General features: G+C 45.9%; 2 protein-coding genes across 4 annotated transcripts in view; both read right to left on the bottom strand.

Moving 5' to 3' along the window:
* Nucleotides 1–2,071, bottom strand: part of hecw2b (HECT, C2 and WW domain containing E3 ubiquitin protein ligase 2b) — a 35,052-nt gene extending 32,981 nt beyond the window's left edge. For all 3 annotated transcript variants that reach the window (XM_076049411.1, XM_076049412.1, XM_076049414.1), the window contains exon 1: nt 1,805–2,071. The gene's annotated coding sequence lies outside the window, so the exon portion shown is untranslated. The remainder of the gene's footprint in view (nt 1–1,804) is intronic.
* Nucleotides 2,072–3,632: 1,561 nt separating this feature from the next.
* On the bottom strand, nt 3,633–18,441 carry gtf3c3 (general transcription factor IIIC, polypeptide 3). Its single transcript, XM_076049371.1, has 19 exons — nt 18,188–18,441; nt 17,225–17,300; nt 16,172–16,563; nt 15,341–15,464; nt 15,056–15,247; nt 13,646–13,811; nt 13,133–13,280; nt 12,896–13,049; nt 12,220–12,320; nt 11,976–12,147; nt 11,264–11,466; nt 10,531–10,632; nt 9,834–9,966; nt 8,787–9,012; nt 8,610–8,664; nt 7,827–7,962; nt 5,702–5,826; nt 5,462–5,614; nt 3,633–4,689 (listed from the first exon to the last, which is right to left on the bottom strand). The coding sequence occupies exons 1-19, from the start codon at nt 18,278–18,280 to the stop codon at nt 4,567–4,569; spliced, it is 2,874 nt and encodes a 957-aa protein (XP_075905486.1). The 5' UTR covers nt 18,281–18,441; the 3' UTR covers nt 3,633–4,566.
* Nucleotides 18,442–18,457: the final 16 nt, after the last annotated feature.

Genomic DNA, 18,457 nt, shown 5'->3' with positions numbered 1-18,457 from the left:
GTAGCACGTTACTAACATGGCAACATTTTTTAAATCGTAGTATTCTAAAAGCAGTCGAAGAGCAGTAGCAACTGTAACAACTGTACTTTGTTACAAAAGGTTGTTACTTGGGGTAATGGAAAACTGTCAGAGCCCAGACACCACTACCTAGCTACATTACACAATAAGAATACTGCGTTAAAAGTATACTAATGAATATTACAAGGCATTGTCTTTGCAGCTGCCTGAACTAGCCCGGTGAATAATAACCTCAAATGAAACAACAGCTAACAAGATGGGAATGCACTTCCAGGAACTAATTCAAAGTACACATCCGCTGGTGAGCAGCGTTGGCCATACAGTCGTGTATCACTGGCTAATTTTAGCAGCTGTGTCATTAATGCTGTATTAACACCCAACATTAGCAGAACAAGGTCCACCAAAAACATTTGCCAGCGACAAAAGCGTGCCCGGTGGTTTTCAAACGCACTGGCATGACTTTAAAAAATAGAAATAAAACATTTCCTAACTTAAGTCTCACGCAATTTACCTGCACAAGTGATTTTCACCGGGAAAGACTGCAATGTTTTCCATGACGGGAGACGTCAGAGGGAGGGTTTGGGAATCTGCAATCTTTTCATCTCTGACGTCTAACGTTTCTTATTCAGCTTCATCAAACTGATGCACATTGCTGATCAAAATTGCTGGTGGTCAGGTGACGCTACAAACCAAATCACTGGGCTTCAATGCGTTAGCAGAGAGAATCTGTTTGTTTGTGGCTTTTGAAAAATATGGAGTGGGGAGGTTTGCTCAATGAAAAGCGTCAAGCGGACAAACGGCAGCAGCGATAGTGGTCTCAAATGTCGGGTCAATAAGGGCCGGACCTGTCAAAAATAGGCTGGAATACACTGGGGGGGGGGGGGGGGGGTTCGGGGGATCTCCTCTTCCTTGGAGCAGCAGCGACAACAACCCCATAAGCTGCATGCCCAGGTGCCCTTTGGCAAGGCAGGAGAAGCCGAGCGCCTCTCTTTGCGCCGCTGATGGCAATTTGGAAGTGTGAGAAACTTGGCCGGCGTCTTCCGGAAGAGTTCAAAAAAAAAACTCAATGGCCTTGCCCACGTAAAAACCTGGCCTGGCGGACAAATCCGCAGACAAATGGCCTGCCAATCAATTGTGTGGGCTGATGCAGCCCCTGATGCAGCCCCTGATGCAGCCCTCTGCCCACGCTGTATTAGGTGCAGATTAGAATGGGGTCAGCTCCTAGGCTGGGTTATTAGGGGAGGAGGTGGGGTGGGCGGGTGAGCGAGTCCCCTTGTTCCAGGAGTGATCTGATTGTTTGCTGATCTGATCTGCACACATTCACCAGGCTCACAGCGTGGATGTGCATTTCAAATAATACATTGATACGAACAACAAACAAACAAACAAATAAATAAACAAATCACCTGCTGGTGCATCCTCTACCTTCCTATTGGCACATATACCTGCTGCTGCTCAGGGGGGTTGGGGGTGGTGATGGTGATGATGACGATGATGATGATGATGATGGCTTCATTTAAAGCTTTTGTTATGGTTACTGTGCGGAAAGGGAGGCCCTTTTATTTTTTTTAGGACTCTTCCCGTTAAGTGAGCGGCGAAAGCTTGACAAGCGTCCGACAATTATGGGGAAAACAGAGCCGAGAAGATGACGTTAAGATGTTAAGATGGGTCGCGTTAGCAGGTGTAACAACACGCCAATACCCAGGCTAAACCCGGTGAATAAAAGTGCATTATGATTTTTTTTCTTCTTCATATATATCGCGTGTTCGGGTGACGCCTTATTTACCTCGGTTTGCGGCGATTTAGCGACGTCCCCGCACTGTGCTCGTTAAAATCCCGGTGTAAGCGGTTCAAATCATGGACGACGGGCGGGCTGCGCGGCCGTGAGAGCTCGCCGCCGCCTCATCAGCTTCCGAGCCGGATCTGGAGCACCGGAGCCCCGCCGCCGCCGCCGTGGCCGCCGCCCGGCCTCTTCCCAACTCTTGGAGCCGGAGCAAAAGCTCCGCTTCGGGGGGCGCAGAGAGGAAATTTAAAAAATAAATAAATAAATTTAAAAAAAAAAGGAAAAGGAGGAGGAAAAACCCGTCTTGGTTCTTTATTGAAAATTCTCCGGTGGAATCGTGGTGGCCGTCAGCCTCCTCTGTGGTGTTCGCCAGGCGGTCATATCTTATTTATTCGGCCGGAGCGCTCCACACTGGCTTCCGCCGCGCCGAGTCGACACACTTTCCTTATCCCCGCTTTGTCGACGCTGCTCCGCGGCGGAGCGACGCCAACTCGGCCTCGCTTCGGTCCATGACAACAGGTTTACAGGCTTCCGAGTGCAGGCAGGCGGCTGGGAACTTTTCTACCTCCCACCTCCCCCGCTCATTATTTCAGGGCCCATGTTGTCCATGTTGTCCATGTTGTCCAAGATCAGCATCAAAATAACTGATCTGACACCTCCCACCCCTCTTTGTGGAGCGGGTGCATCCAACATGAGGCTCGGGGGCCTCCGCGGGGACGACACGAGGGAATTCAAGGGGCTCGTTTAGTTGTATGACTGAAGTACATTTTCACTATACAGTCGTGATATTGTCGTACGTGTCCGCGTAAATATCGCGATGTCAAATGTAAGACTGAACACTATAAATTATTATGTATCGGGGAAAAAAAAAAAAAAAACGTTTCCCGTACAAATTGCACTTGCAAAATAAACTTTACCAATATTTGCTAGCAAAGTGTCTCCAGCATCTCCTCGAAATGAGAAATAAAATGCACCCTTTACTTCGCTGTTAATGCTAAATGTTAAACTATATTTTATTTACAAAGGTGCAAAAATGAAAAAGCTAAGTTTTTTAAAAAAAAAACAAAAAAAACTTTTCAGCAAGAGACTGTCAAGAGAGGGATAAATATTATTTTTACCTGGATAATTGATCGTAGGAAGCAACAAAATTCCAGTGTGGAAAGATAAACAAGATGATAAACAGAAGTATGTATTTAACTGCCATTTCCTTTTGGAACATTACTATAGAAAGAAGCTCAAAACAAACAAACAAAAAAAACAACATTCTAACTCCAACGGCATATCAGAGTTACAATGGCGTTGACTGGGAAGAGGGAGGATTGTGTTCACATGTTTAGACAAAAGCAGATTTTGGAGATTAGAGGATCAGTTGGAAGGAAGTATGGAGGTGTGCAGGGTACCTGCAGGACCAGCTGACGCTGCTGGAGAAAGCTGGGACCCCACGAGTGTGTGCGTGCTCGCACACGCACAACAGACTGTAGGCCGAGTTGTTGGAGTGGAGACCTGACCTGTAGACAGACGGCATCATGCATTAGATTAGATCAGTGGTGTAGTCTCGTTTATTGTATTGGGTGAATAATTAAACTTCTATTCTAATGAATAATTAACAAACTTATATGAAAAAATAACGTTTCAGCAATCAATTAAATTCTCTATAATGCCACTAAAGCGATGGCTGATACTCTCAAGCAGATCAGAACATAAAATAAACATAAAAAAGAAAGTGAACATTGTGTTAAAAAAAAAAAACAGCCCACTGATCCGTATCTTTAAGAATTTTTTAGTATTTGTAAAAAAATTCTGAACCTTTTGGAGTGGTTATACGGCGTAGGCGTATAGCTGCGTATCATGTAGAGAGACTACAGCACTAGATTAGATTCTCATCCTGCTCTGAAAAGGTCAAAACCAAGGAGCAACCTCCTGCTTGACAAGAGTTGGACTTCAAGTGACAATCTATTAAACTTTTTAGGATTTCATCAATGTCACACAACTATTGGAGGAAAAGGAGGAGAAAAGAAATACTGCAGACATTTATCCTCTGAAGAAGTAAATTGCTGAGGACATTAATGGCAGTGTGCTGACACTGTTACCCAGCAGCGCCGACGTTTAACCATTCAAGTTCTGGAAATGGTCCAAGACCTACCCTCTCCACCCCCAGCAAACCCCGGTGATGAAACATGATGGGAGCAGACGGTCGGGACGGGAGAGAGTGAGGGACTTGTCAAATAATCCTCAACCTCAATCCCCCACGGCAACAAAAGAAAGTCTGCGGTTGCGTCACAGTTTGCAGAAATCAATACAAAAGGGTCGGTGAAAAACATTGGTACTGATAATGTCAATTCAATGATTATTGAAGAAAAACTCACAGTGTCATGGTTTTTAATGCAAAGAAACAAACATGTAAACAAACAAAACAGTCATATCGAGGATAAACACAATTTTCTAATATTTCAAAATGTGAAGGCTTCAAAAATATATACAAACTGGCATAAATAACATAATACTATTTATTTACATGATTAGATTTTTTTTCAATTAAAAGGACCAAGATTACGACTTTACTTAGGCACCAACTGTGTACAAATGAATTACCAGTGCTATCAGGAAGTATCACTTTTCAGCCTACAATCACTGAGATTGTTGCTTTCCCACATGACTCTTACACTCAGCGTCCCATGGTGACTGAGTGAAAGGAGAGCGTTTGAAACATTTGCACATTTATCCCAAAGGAAAAAAACGTGAAACATCTGAAAATCGGCATTTTTTCAAATGACGCAGTGCGTGCAAATGAGCTGCCGCGCCATCTCCACGTTGCCGCTGGCCTGGTAGATGAGGGACAGGTTGAAGGCGATCTCCCTCCTCAGGTCCACCTGGTCATCTGGCATTCCCTGCGAGGCGAGTCGGGCCGTGGAGACAGAGACACGGACACACCAACTTATTCATCACGGATGGCTCTGAATACTCGGTAGCCTGGTTGTGTCACAATCATTTATTCTCTTTTGTATGTTAGTATGTAGATGTAGCGTAAAATCAGCCGGAAATCCAACCATTCAGAAGATGTAAATATTGTTGTTTTTTTTCCCTCTTTAACCCTACAAAAATGTTCATTTTATTTCATCATTTCTTTTTAATCAATATGATTTTCCATCTTTTTTTGCACCGTACCATTGCGGTAATTATGCAAATTTTCCCACTGTGGGATTAATAAAGGTGTTTCTATTCTATTATCAGCATTTCTCACAACTTCTTCCAATCCCTTTTAGCACATGAGGTTTAATTACAAAGTGACGTCAGACAGAAGTACAAGTCTAGCTCTGCTCCAGGTTTCCTGGCCAGTGTCAGGAAACCTGTTCTGGAGGATCAGTTGGTTCTCCTCTGACTGTACAAAATGCTTTGAGACGCCTTTGGCTGTGATTTAGCGCTGTACTAATAAAAGTTGACTGACTGATAAGGAAAAAAATGTGGGTCCTCAGACTCCACCAGTTGAGAACCACTGGCCCATACATTGCACTATATTAGTGAGTTGGGGGCAATTTCAGTCACAGCCTTAGTCGGCAGTCTGAAGTGACTGAACACAGTGGGTCCCGGTGATGTCGAGTAGCGCCATCCCTGGTCGCACGGTTAAATGTCGAGTTCCGCACACGATGACGGTGAACCCACCTCCAGCTTGTCGGGGGGAAGCGTGAGGGCCTTCTGATAGTAGTGTATGGCCAGGTGGGAGAGGCCCAGCTGATGCAGCGCTCGGCCCAGGTTGTAGACGCTCTCCTGACACTCGCCGCGCAGCTCCATGTAGCGCCACAGGAAGGAGAAGCCCTGGCAGGGCGGGAGGGGTTACAAAGGAAAAGGGATTGAGGAGGAGCCGGGGCCAAATTGAACGGCAGTGGGGCAGCGGTGGCGTACCTGCAGGATCAGCGCGTGGCGCTTGGCCACGTACTTCTGCGACGCCATGTGGAAGAAGGTGAGGCCCACGCACAGGCTGTGCAGCGGGTTGTCGGGGTGAGTCTGGAAGGCCTGGACGTACTGACCTGCAAGGCAGTCACTCAGGGTTTTCAACAGTAGCTGCGTTTCCATGACAGTTATTCACAAAATAAAAGCAATATTTCTAAAATTTTCAGGTGTTTCCATTGAATGGTGTGAGGCACATAGGCCGTAATTCTAAAAAAAAAAAAATCTCGTCCTGCGAGACCTCACTTTGAGGAGGATGGAGGGACAAAACATCTTGCGATAAATCTGCATTTCAATGTTGTTTGCTGCCAAAGAAAGGTTGTTCCATTTTTCTCTTTGATTACTTGTAAATCCGGCCCGCCGAACTTGAAGAAATGATATTAATAGTCAGTCAGTCACAAAGTAGCTGCATTTCCTCCATGCTTTCAGAGTCACTTCAATAAAGAGCTAAATACCGTGAGGCTTCAAAGACACTGATTTTGTTGTAATGCTTTTGTTCATTTTCAGTTGACATCAAAGCAACGTGTGTTCCACAGATTCCGTGATTAATTGTTCCTCCTGCGAGGTGGCTCACCAAAACTCTCCAGAAAGCTCTTCAGAAAGCTGAAGGAAACCCTTCATCAAAACTGCAGTTGTTTTGTCGTCTCAAAGACGTCCAAAGACACGAAAGGATAAGAAAAGAGAAAAAAGATCTCCTTTCTGCAAGCAAAACCTGTCAAGGAAGAGTTGCCTGGAAATCAGAGTGTTCCAAATTTTAGAGCCTTGAAACTCATTTTTGCGTGTGGCTGAAATGATAAATGTGCATTCTTTAAAAAGACCCATTCACGCAGATAGAGCCTTAGAAAATAGGTTTTTTTATAAGTGCTCGGATTGGTAAACTATTTATAAATATATTTTATTTAGAAACTTGTCAAACAATGGCTTTGTCTGCATGATCTGAGTGCACTTTAAATAGTGAAATGTTCGTCCGTCTACTCTGTAATTTTCTTGTTGTGCACTCGCAGCCTGTATTGCTCAACAGTCCAGGGACAGGAATGTTTGCTCTGCGGCCGGTTCTGGGGTTTCCTCTTTTTATTCCTTTTTAACCACAAAGGCATTGTAGGAAGCACATTTCTTTACTCACTTGAATAAACATTTTTTTTCTATTCTACACTGCGACTATAAAACGACCAGAGGTACAAAGGAATCATGTAAAACGCATAAAAACAACAGTGTTTTGCGCAGTTGTAAATGCCATTTGGGTGATAAACTAAATTACTGTTTCTCTGGAAGAGGTTTTTCCCCCTCCTCTAGTATTTCAAAGACACGACTGTCGACATATCGACAGCGGCAACTCGATGACATTAGCAGCGGTTTCCAAAGACGCGTCCACCCTTGGAAACGCACGGTGAGTCAAAGCAAATCACAGGGACACTGTGGTTAGTTTGTCCAGCGGAGGATGTTCCGGAGTTGGCTGTGTGTTGGCTGCGGCGCTGAGTCACTCCTGAGGGACTCGTGGCATCGCGCAGTGTGATGTTCAGAGTTCAGCCACTGTTTAATCGACACCATGGCACTTTTACAAATTGCAGTAAACACAGTGCAGGCTTGATTCACCATAGTGCCGGATGTCGAGAGCGCTGCGGGTCAAACTGTTTAGAGCAGCGGCGGACCGACTTTTTTGACTGGTGGGGCCACAGTGGGTACTAAAATGTGACAGAGGGGGGGTAGCGGAGCAGCAGCAGCAGCAGATGGATGGAATGTTTTGGTGAGAGGATAAATATATCATGGGATATGTAGAAAACATGTCGCTTTCATGTGAATTGAAAATGAACTTTAAATGTCTGTCTTTGAAGCCCTGGGGTATTCGGCTCTTTATTGAAATGACTCTTAAAACACTGAATAAATGGAGGAAATACAGCTATTTAATGACTTACTATTAATAACATTTCTTCAAGTTGGGCGGGCTGGATGAAAAATGCTGAAGCCATAGTTTGCCCATGCCTGGTTAACAGGCAAGATAAGACTCCGAGGACCACGGAGACCAAAAACGTAGTCGCGATATCGAAGCGTGATGTGATTTTTTGTTTAGTCGTTTTAATACCTAGAGCGTGTTTGAAGCTGCCCGACACCATGGCGTTGTGTCCGCAGAGGACGCACAGAGCGTGGCAGTCTGGGTGTTTGAGCAACAGGCGCAGGCAGAAGCGATGGTGGCGCTGGTGCTCCGAAGTGGTGATCAGCTGTGAGAGGAGGAGGAGGGGGAGGGGGAGGGGGAGGTGGAATAAAAAGCAAAAGACAGAACAACATTCCTGACAATTTGAACTGGTTTCAGGTGTTTTACTCGATGACTTTGTAAAAAGATGGATGCAGATTCAGGTTTCAAAGAAGATTTCAGAGACCAAGAGGCAAAAAAAAACAACAACCCTGCATTATATCATTTGGCCAGCAGGGACCGCCAAAAACGGTTGCAAAAAGACAAATCATTTGCAGTCAATGATTGCAAATGATCATTGCAAGCCCAAAATTCACACCTTTATAATCCAACCACAATTTGTATTGGTCTGAATATCTAGTAAAACCAAAATAAAATAAACAAATTAACATTAAAAAATAAATAAATTGGAAAACGTTTGGTGTCATTTTGAGTAAACATGGCTACAGTTGAGTACCTCACCACTGGTACCTCCCACACGTCCCAGTGCGGAATCATCCTGTTAACAGACTGCAGCCTCAAGATGGCGTTGACCTGACACCAATCTCTAGGCTTCAAAATGGGCATGTGCAAACCAGGGGGTGACGTCTCAGTGGCGCCCCCCATCTTTATTTCCAGTCAGTGGTTTCAGAGGATTTTTTTTGCGAATTGCTCTGCTGGCATAAATGAACACACCTGGTTGAAAATGTTCCAGAGCTGAGGCAGATCCACGTTTTCTAGCAACATCAACCTGATCGGAAAGAAACAACATGCAGCAATGAAATATTATTATTATTATTATTATTATTAACTGTCATGGAAACGCAACTATTGATGACAAGAGAAATTCTCCTCGGTTGCGGCAGCGCCCACCTGATGTAGTCGTAGGCCTTGTAGTGGTTGCGGTCCAGGATGGAGGCCGACAGGCCGAAGAACTCCATGGCCTTGCGCTGGGGCTTGTTGTCGTAGAAGGAGTAGAACTCCATGGCCGACTCCACCAGCAGCTCCGCCTCCTCGTAGCGCTGCACCTCGCACAGCGTCAGCAGGCAGCTGAGCAGCAGCTGCCACCAGTCCTCCTTGGACAGCACGCTGGTTTTGCCTGACACATTAGCAGCAACATTTGCGATTTAAAAAAGGTGCAGTGTGTAATATTTGGAGATTTTGAAGAAGAACCAGCAACATTAAGTGGTTACATTTTAGAATGTAGTGCTTTTTTACAACTCCCTCCCCCTACTGAGTTTGCCAGTGAGCTACGGTGGACTGTGGACCCAAACCCAGATACCTCGTCCACCTTCTTCTTCGTTGGTTTAGTGAATACATGAGGGTTCACCCTAAATATGAAACATGCTCACAGGCGACATGGATTGTCCACACCAGGCTTCCTTAGAAATATGACAGTGCAAGATGGAAGCTGACTGAGAGCAAGACCCTTGTTTCTATGTATATTCTTTTATGTGTGTGTGTGTGTGTGCAAAATATACACACATATACATACATAATACATACACATTCTAAGGGTAGGGAAACCAAATGACTTATTGTACTGTGAGCTTACACTTTCATTAATGTATTTATGGGCACTATATTAACCTTTTACCAATACAAAAATCCTAAATCAGGGACCCTTAAAACTTTCATGTCCGGTGGGCTTGCATGAGAACCGCTGGGCAGCCAAACGTTTTATTTATTTATTTATTTTTGAAGGCCATAATTGAGGCCGTAGGTGTGGACGAGCGTTTCCAAGCAAAGCGCTCCGACGTCTTCTCCTGAGAGAGCAATAAGCAGCTTTTTCCCCACACATATGCCGGCTATTAATAAGTGCTGACGGCAGGACGTGGCGCAGCCAACAGCTCGGCGCCTCCTGCTGCCAACCGGAGGCTCTGTGCGTCGGCTGCGCAGAGTGAACACACACATCCTCACCAGTGTTGTCCCGGTAGGCGGCCTCGTGGTCGGCGATCTCCGGCTGCGCGTCTTTGCCCTTCACCAGCCTCATGTGACTCTTGCCCGACATAGACACCGAGCGCACGCACACCTTCGCCCGCTGCATGGCCACCTGCAACAGACACACGCACGTTCACGCATAGAAGGGTGAGTGTGATGCAAATGGTAGTAGAGCTGTTGCAAGTGATTTCTGGGCACCGATGGATGATTTTCTTAGATTCGATTTGTATAAAGGATTAATTGAAGGTCCAGTGTGTTCTAGATTGGTAAAAGCCTCAGGCCACCGTAGTTCACTGGCAAGCTTGGGAGAGGGATGGTGAGAAATCTGAAATCCCACCACTAGTTGGGTGAATTTTACAGAATTTTTACACACTGTACCTTTAAACAGGTGGAAAAAAGTAATACGGTAAAGATGTGAAGAAGGCATATCTGACAATGACAAACTTGTCCAGCTGAAGCAGTTAAAGTTAAAGGATAGATAACAACATCCATCATGGCATCATGTGCAGCAGAATAAGGGTTCTGTGAGAAACAAAGGCAATGTTTCTTTTGGTTCGGTACGGAAAAATTAAATTTAATGGGCTGGAATTGATTTTTCTTTTTAAATCCTCTGAAATATTGTTTCAGCTCTACATAGAAAAGTCTCTTTGTCGATGCAACCATTGCAAGGTGCCACCTTGAGCAGCATGGAGATCATGGCGATCATGGCATCCAGGTAGTCCTGCTTCTGTCCCTGAGTCTTGAGCAGCGTGGAGCGATGCAGCAGCAGCTTCAGTTCCTTCAAACAACAACAAGGGAAAATAATTAAACAAACAGTGAAAAAACACATTTCAGACCGTTTTATGCCAGAAGTTGCGTTTATATCAGAGGGTTTTTTTTTTTTCTCGCAAAACAAAAGCAATATTTTTAAAATTTCAACAAAGTACAATTACGATTTGCAGGTGTGAAGCACATAAGCCGTAAATTTTCGTCAAACCTTGTCCAGCGAGATGCCACTCTGAAGAGGATGGGGTGCAAAATTTCTTGTATAAAACTGTATTTTAATGTCGTTTACTGTCAAGAATGGTGGTTATATTTTTCTCTTTGATGACTTGTACAAAATATTCATTCTCCTCCTCCGTTTAACCATAAAGCACCATTTTCACTTGAAGTGAACTGGTCACGTGACCCCGTACTCACGCCCACTGACGTGTAAATGCGAAAAAAAAAGTGTTTCCATGACACTTTTGAGATATACCTCCACATGGATACGTTTAAAAACCCACCTCATGAACGCGTAAAACCAATTAGCGATATTTGAGAGGTTTTTTCCAAAGTTCCTGTGTTTCCATGACCAGTTTTTTTTACTGCGATATTTAGGTTTCTGCGCAACTCTAGGGGTCATGGAAGTGAAAACGCAGACGTCTTGCCTTCTGCGCGGCCGACGAGTCCTGCGCCAGCGTCTCGCTGTCGTACATGGACTCCAAGGCCTTGAGGGCGCAGTCGGGCCGGCCCAGCTGCTGCTGCAGGGTGGCCAAGGACAGCCGCGCCTCCAGGTGCTGCGGCGCCATTTCCACCACCTTGGTGTAGCTCTGAGCGGCCAGCTCCATGCGGCCCAGTGCCTTCAGACACTCTGTGGGAGGGTGAGGAGGGGAAGGGAAGAGACATTAGTTACACATATATGTCCCAAGAAGATAGACACACATTCTAGTCCTGGTGATGGCACCTCTTCATCTACAAGCAGCGGACATATCGCTTTGGATGGGGTTGAATTTGTTTTAAGGTCATTGAGCGCCCCGCAGCTCACTCTTCCATTGATGGTGCTCGAGTCACGCAGGCCTGCAAATTTCCTTTTTCTATGTTTTCACACACACACACATCTCTCCGTCTTCCCAGAAACAAGAGAGACCCGTGAATAATTATTTCGGCGGCTCCACTTTCCACATTCAGCTCCCGATGAACGCCCTTTGTGACGTCACAAAGACCTCGTCCACCTTGGTGACAAGTGCCGATCATTTTGCACAAGGCGCCCTGTTTGCTCCTCTCCCAAACGTTTAGAAGTTCAGACAAATCTGAGGTTTTGCAATTTTTTTTTTTTAACCACTTCATGTTGAGTTGTGTTGTGCCGTCAGAGACGCCCACCTGCGTGCCGCAGCCAGACCACTGCCAGGTTGTACTTCACTGAGGCCACCAGGGCGGACAGCAGCGGCAGAGCAGCCCAGTACTCGCCCTGGTCCAGGTAGGCCTCGCCCACGTCCAGGTACAGGTCGCCGATCTCCTCGGGGCTCTGCTCCATCAGCGACGACACCAGGCCCTGGAAGCAAGGCGGCAGCAGGTCAGCACGCTGCTCAGTCACAATAAGGAAAGCTGGCAGGAAGCAGTTCACCTCCAGAGGCGTTTTGACTTTGGTGTGAATGAGGCAGACGATGAGCTTGGCCTTGAGGTCCACGGGGATGCTGTCTGGTACCTGCACGTCCGTGATCTCACCTGGAGACGGAGGAGACGAGGCCCCCCCCCCCGTGTCATAATCATTATTGTTATTATGATGAATGACAGTGAAATCCACCACACAACTCTTTTACCAGCCAGGACACATTAAGACAGGAACATTCCACCTCAATTTTGAGACATTTTCCACTTTTCTACTTTTTTTCATGGTAACTTTGACGTCATGAGACATGGACTCCAAACTGATGCCGACATATACAAGACAAAACTATTTCCAAATGTCTTGCTCCCAAAACATACATTTTGAGGAACACAATATGACAAATATATATTGCTTAGGACTTCCTTTTGACGAGATCCCCCACTGAGGGAGTCATTTGAAGCAGTGGTTCAAATTGGGGGGGGGCGGGGGGGGGAGAAGGAGGGGGATGGCCCAAGAAGCCACGACTCAATCAAAACAGCTCGGTGACCCAAAAGTGGGTCGAGACCCACTGGTTGAGAAACGCTGATTTAAAGAACAGTGAGTTGGCAACAACCAAATAAATAAATGGGAAAATGTTACATGTATGAATATAAATGCTAATAATAAGTCATAACAGTGATTCACTCCTGACCTTCTGTTTCCGCTACATCCGCCGTCCCAGTGCTGCCTCCCTCCCTCTGCTGCTGCTGCTGCTCCTCCGTCGCCGCCTCCTTTGCCACCGTCTCCCGGGCGCCCGAATTCGACCCTTCCCTGATCAGAACCACGCCTGCAAACTGCACCAAGACCTGCAGAGTGGGGCGACACCGGTGTGCAGCAACTCAGAAGCGACCGTGTTTGGCTGGGTGACGGCCGGCTCCCGACGTCGTACCTGCAGAGCTTTGCCGTGCTGGCGGTTGGCGGTGTGCAGCTCGGCCGCCATGTTGATGAAGTCGTCGCTGACCAGGCCGGGGTGCCGCTCCAGAGCCTCCTCTACCACGCCCAGAGCCGACACCAAGTCGTTGCTCTCGTAGTAACTCCTGGAGGGGACAAACCAACACGTTGAGTCTGCAGATGCTCTGGACTGAGGGGGGGAAATTTGTGCTTGTGGGGCCACAATGGGTTCTAAAATTTGGCAGAGGGGCCGGAGCAGCAGCAGATGGATGGAGTGTTTTGGTTTGCCACCTCACAGGAGAAAAAATATATATCTTGGGACATGTGGGGATTCTGATCTTTTAATCATGAGTTCATAATAATGATCAAAAATAACTTCACAAGGTTGGATAAAATCTCATTTAGACGCAAATCAACGAGTTGTGCTGCTCTGGATGAAAACCACTGGAAATTGGGGCCACGACATGACGTGTGTGTGTGTGTGTGTGTGTGTGTGTGCGCGCCACCTTACTTGGCCATGTCCTTGGAGAGCTGCATGAAGTGCTCGCCCTCCTCCCTGGGCAGCAGCGACAGGATCTTGCGGTAGCCGTCCATGCAGTGCTTCTGCTCGCCCAGCCGCATGTGCAGGTGCGAGCGCTCCCACAGGTAGCGCACGTTGGTGGGGTCGCACCGGATGGCTGCGGAGGAACGGTGGGCCCGTGAGCAGGAGGAGAAAGCGAGGGGCCGCAACCGCCGACTGATTAATCGTGATTAATCCAGCCGTGCAGAATCGAATAGAATAAGAGTTTACTGCTGTTTGTCTCATTCAACCGTAACTCTATAATTGACTGACTGACTTATCTCTCAAGTGTCTTGCAAGGGGGGGGGGGGGGGGGGGTTTATGTTGCTTATTAAAGAAAAAAAAAAGTTGTCACCCTTTATTGTTGTGACCATTCTGACTGTGACTCAATAAAATATGTTTTAAAAAACAAAAACAGGTACACTGGAATTTTTGTGCATGTCCCCAACTAAATTAGACGTTAAATGGTTGAATGGATTTTGCACGTGGTGAACGTACAGGTGGCGATGTCTCCGCAAGAGCCCTGTTGGAGCCCTGTTGGAGCCCTTGGTTTTTGTACTTGATGAGATTTTTAGTAAGGGAGACCTGCAACCCCCCCTCAACTGGTGGGTTGGGGAGCTTCATTTTTTTCTAAAATAAGGATTGTAATATAAATATATTTATTGAGAAAATGTTGGCCATTTCATCTTGCAAGACACAATTTAATTCAATGATTTCAATAATTTATTTACTGGACATGACAGAAAGTGGGCTAGAGGTTTTATTATTGTTGAATAAATGTTGGTGGCGACACTTCATGATTGAGGAAAAGAAACGTGGCTCCTGAGACTCCGCCCGCTGAGAACCGCTGCTCTAAATCACCGCTTCCCAACAAGAAGGAGTGCTTCCTGGTCCTCCAGTGGCTGCTTTTCCATGGACGTTTTCCTCAAAATAAAAGCGATAAATCTAAAAGTTCAACAAAAATACAATTTGCAATTTGCAGGCGTTTCCATTGATTGGTGTGAAGCGCGTAAGCCGTAATTCTCGTCAAATCTCGTCCCGCCAGGCTCCACAGTGAGGAGGACGGAGGGACAAAACATTTAGAGATAAATCTGCATTTTGATGTTGTTTGCTTTCAAGAATGGTTGTTATGTTTTTCTCTGTCAAAAATATTCCATCTCCTCCTCCGTCAATGACACTTTTGTGGTACGCCGCTGTGTCGATACGTCTGAAAAACCGCCTCGTGACAGCGTCAGAAAACCTTTCAGCCATTTTTGTGAGTTTTTCCAACTTCAGGTTTTTCCATGACCAGTTTTGTTATTGCGATATTTACATTTTGTGCAAGTCTAGGGGTGGTGGAAACGCAGCTGGTGTCTGACCGACCTTTGGTGTAGCAGACGACGGCCTGCCGCACGTTGTTGCGCTCCAGCGACATCTCGGCCAGCCGGACCCACTCCTCGGCGTCTGAGGGGTTGAGGTGGGCGGCGATGAGGCCGAACTGCAGCGCCTTCTCTGCGTCCTCCTCGTCCTCGTAGATCATAGCCAGCGTGGAGAAGGGCTCGTAGGCCAGCGGGGCTGCGAACACAACGTTCCAGCGTCAGATTTGAGCGTCACAGGAGAGACGGCGTCTCTGGGTGCGTGTGTGTGTGTGTGGGGGGCAGGGACCACCTTGTCTGATGATCTCCATGCACATCAGGATGGCGTCCTCCTTCTCCCCCCGTGCGTAGCGGATGTTGGCTTCTCCCATCAGGCCCCTCAGGGCCCTGGGCAGTTTGCTGCGGTGCCGCCGCTCCTGAGCAACACACACACACACACACACACACACACACACACACACACACACGGTCAGAGCGCTCAAAAAGTTTGTTGTTGTTGTTGTTTGTTGCCTGAAGAAACGCTTCAGGAGTTCCTTCCTGCCGAGCCGTCACCCTCTGGAACTCTTCCCTGCTCAGTAACTAGTGAGTAACTAACTAACTGTTGTGCACTAATGGTTCATAAAGCCTTGCTCATCCCTGCCTCCACTGCACAATTTGACTTTGCACATGGTTGGTTGTTGCACATTGATTGATTTGAATGTTCTTGTAACTACTGTGTAGTTTATTTTTTGTACTGCTTTTTTAGTGCAACAGTGTAGTTCCCCTATTTGGGATAGAAAACAAAAAGTACATCTATCTACCTAATTATCTATCTATCTATCTATCTATCTATCAGCCACATTCTTTCAAGAGCAAAAAACATCATTGAAGACATGACACCCTGGCCATCATCTCTTTGAACTGTTCCCCTCTGGGAGGCGCTATAGGTCCATGAAATCCACAAGCTCCAGACTCCCAGTTTGGGAGTTTTTTTCCACAAGCCATAAGAACATGAAATGAATGCCCTCCAGTGTGCTGCTTCTTTCTTTTTCTTTTTTTCTTTTTTTGTACCCAGGGAGTCGCACTCTGAATTTCATTGTTCTGAAAGTACAATGACAATAAAGACTTTCAATTCCTTCCTCACCCTCATCATCTTCTTGTTCTCTCGGTTCAGCTCCATCTCCAGTGCAAACACGTCCCCGACAGACGGGTCCTCTCCTTCTCCTCCTCCGCCGCCGCCCATCTCCTCCTCCTCTTCTTCCTCCTCTTCTTCACCTTCCTCCTCTCTCCATCGACGGCCCTTCACTTTCCCCTTTAGTCCTTTTCCCGCCGCCTTGCGCCTTCTCCCCGCCGTCTCCAGCTTCACTTTAGCCTTCTGCTCTTTTTCCACCACGTAGTCTTCATCATCCTCATCGTCCACGTAACTCAGTGTATCCCCTGCATCCTCCTCATCCTCCTCTTCTGAAGAGGGGGCCTCTGTCGTGCCCTCCAGCATGGAGGCAAAGGCCAGCTGGACCCCTGCACTGACTCCCTCCTCTGAAAGAGGAAGCCCGTCAGGAGAGGACACACACACACACGCACACACACGCACACACACACACACACACACACACACACGCACGCACGCACGCACGCACGCACGCACGCACGCACGCACGCACGCACGCACGCACACACGCACACACACACACACACACACAGGGACCATTAGAATGTGACTTAATGATGCTACATAAACTATGGCTAAATATTCACGGTTCATTCAAATTATTATTTTTTTTATTAAGAACACATTGAACAAAGGTGACTTATTTACCTTTCACAACTTCACACAGCATTACGTTGTTGACGGTTACTCATATTAGCATTAAGATGTTGCTGCTGAAAGGGGAAGACTAATATTGTCTTCAATGCTTTGGAAGTTAAAACACAAAAGTAAATAAATATTACAATTTAAAATAATACAATCCAATTAGCCTGATTGAAATCAGGTGTGGAGCTGCAGCAGTACTACAACGTGACCGAAACACAAACGGATGCATTTCCAGACTCATTTGAAAATGAATTATTTAAAAATAAATAAATAAAATAAAATAAAATAAAAATAATTTTGGAATTACCAAGCAGCAATATCACATACGCGACACCTTTGAACAATGCTCTGTTTTTACGAAGAAGTTCAGAGTATGGTCGTCACCTTTGATCCCTGGTGTTTGTTTGGAGGTGGACGGCTGAGCATCATCCTCAACATCTTCAGATAAAAGGTCAGACTCCTAAAAGAACAAAACCAAAGAAGAAGAAAGAAAAACTTATCTTGGCGTGCAGTAGTAGAATAATAAGGATGTTGAACACAGATGTCTGTTAAACAGGGAGAACAATTGAAAGCTTAAAGGCAACAAAACAAAAACAAAGAACACAGCCCTCAAAGACAAAACGCAGAGAAAAGAGTTAAGAGTAAAGTCAACGACTTCCACATTTGTGCACATGTAAAACTGTTAAAAGTTCAATTCATTTTTTCCATTCCCTTGTTTTTTTTAATGTCATGGGGGGCAAATGTGTTTTTTTGTTTTTCTTCCTTTTTAACCATTCTTACAGGTCATAAACACACAATGAAGTTCAATAACTGCAGGTTAGTGAAAGCTGATGTTATCCTGAAAAAGGGGGCTGAAACATTCACTCATCACACAGTTTCTTTTTTTTGACAATCCTACAGTTATAAAATGATGTATGATTAGTAGGGGTGTGAATCTTTCACTCACAAAACGATCCGATTCAAATCTCGATTCACAAGCTTCGATCCGATTCAGGGACGATTCATAAAAAAAATAGTTAATAATTTGGTGTGATTCGATCCGATTCGGTTCAGTGCGATTCAATACAAATGGACAATTTAACCCCAAGTGCTCATTTTTACTTTACCGATCCAGGGCTCCATCAACCGGTGCACTCGGATCTCATACGTCATAGACCGATAACCGATTCAAATCGGTTTATCTTTACACCACTTCACACACTTCACCACATCCTAATCATTGATTAGGATAACAAGAGTTGGGCTACATTTGCCGGCTAACTCTTTTAAACCCGTATGCGGGCACTCCCGAACAAAAGTAATCTCAGTAGCCACTGATAATGGTATGTTGTCTTTTCTCTAGTTTACCTTGGCTTGTCGTTCATCTCTCCGTCTGTCGAACTCCTCGAAAGTTATCCTTCCCTCCAGGTAGTCGATCAGCTCGGCGCTGAAGCCGGACATCTCGCCCCCTGCACGCGGCTAAAGGTCGCTAATGGATAAACGCTCTGCTTAAAAACTGTGGCATTTCACGAACAATTTGGGGCTACGGCGCGAAGAAACTGTGTAATATATAAATGTATGTGTATATACATTCACAGAGAAACAGCGACTTCCACGGAGCCGGTCGCTGCTGAGCAG

This window comes from Nelusetta ayraudi, unplaced genomic scaffold (assembly GCF_046127955.1).
Source record: "Nelusetta ayraudi isolate G7.1 ecotype Tasmania unplaced genomic scaffold, CSIRO-AGI_Nayr_v1 ptg000114l, whole genome shotgun sequence".
Taxonomy (NCBI): Eukaryota; Metazoa; Chordata; class Actinopteri; order Tetraodontiformes; family Monacanthidae; genus Nelusetta; species Nelusetta ayraudi.
Note: the sequence above shows the minus strand (reverse complement) of the source record. Positions and strands in the feature narration are given on the sequence as shown.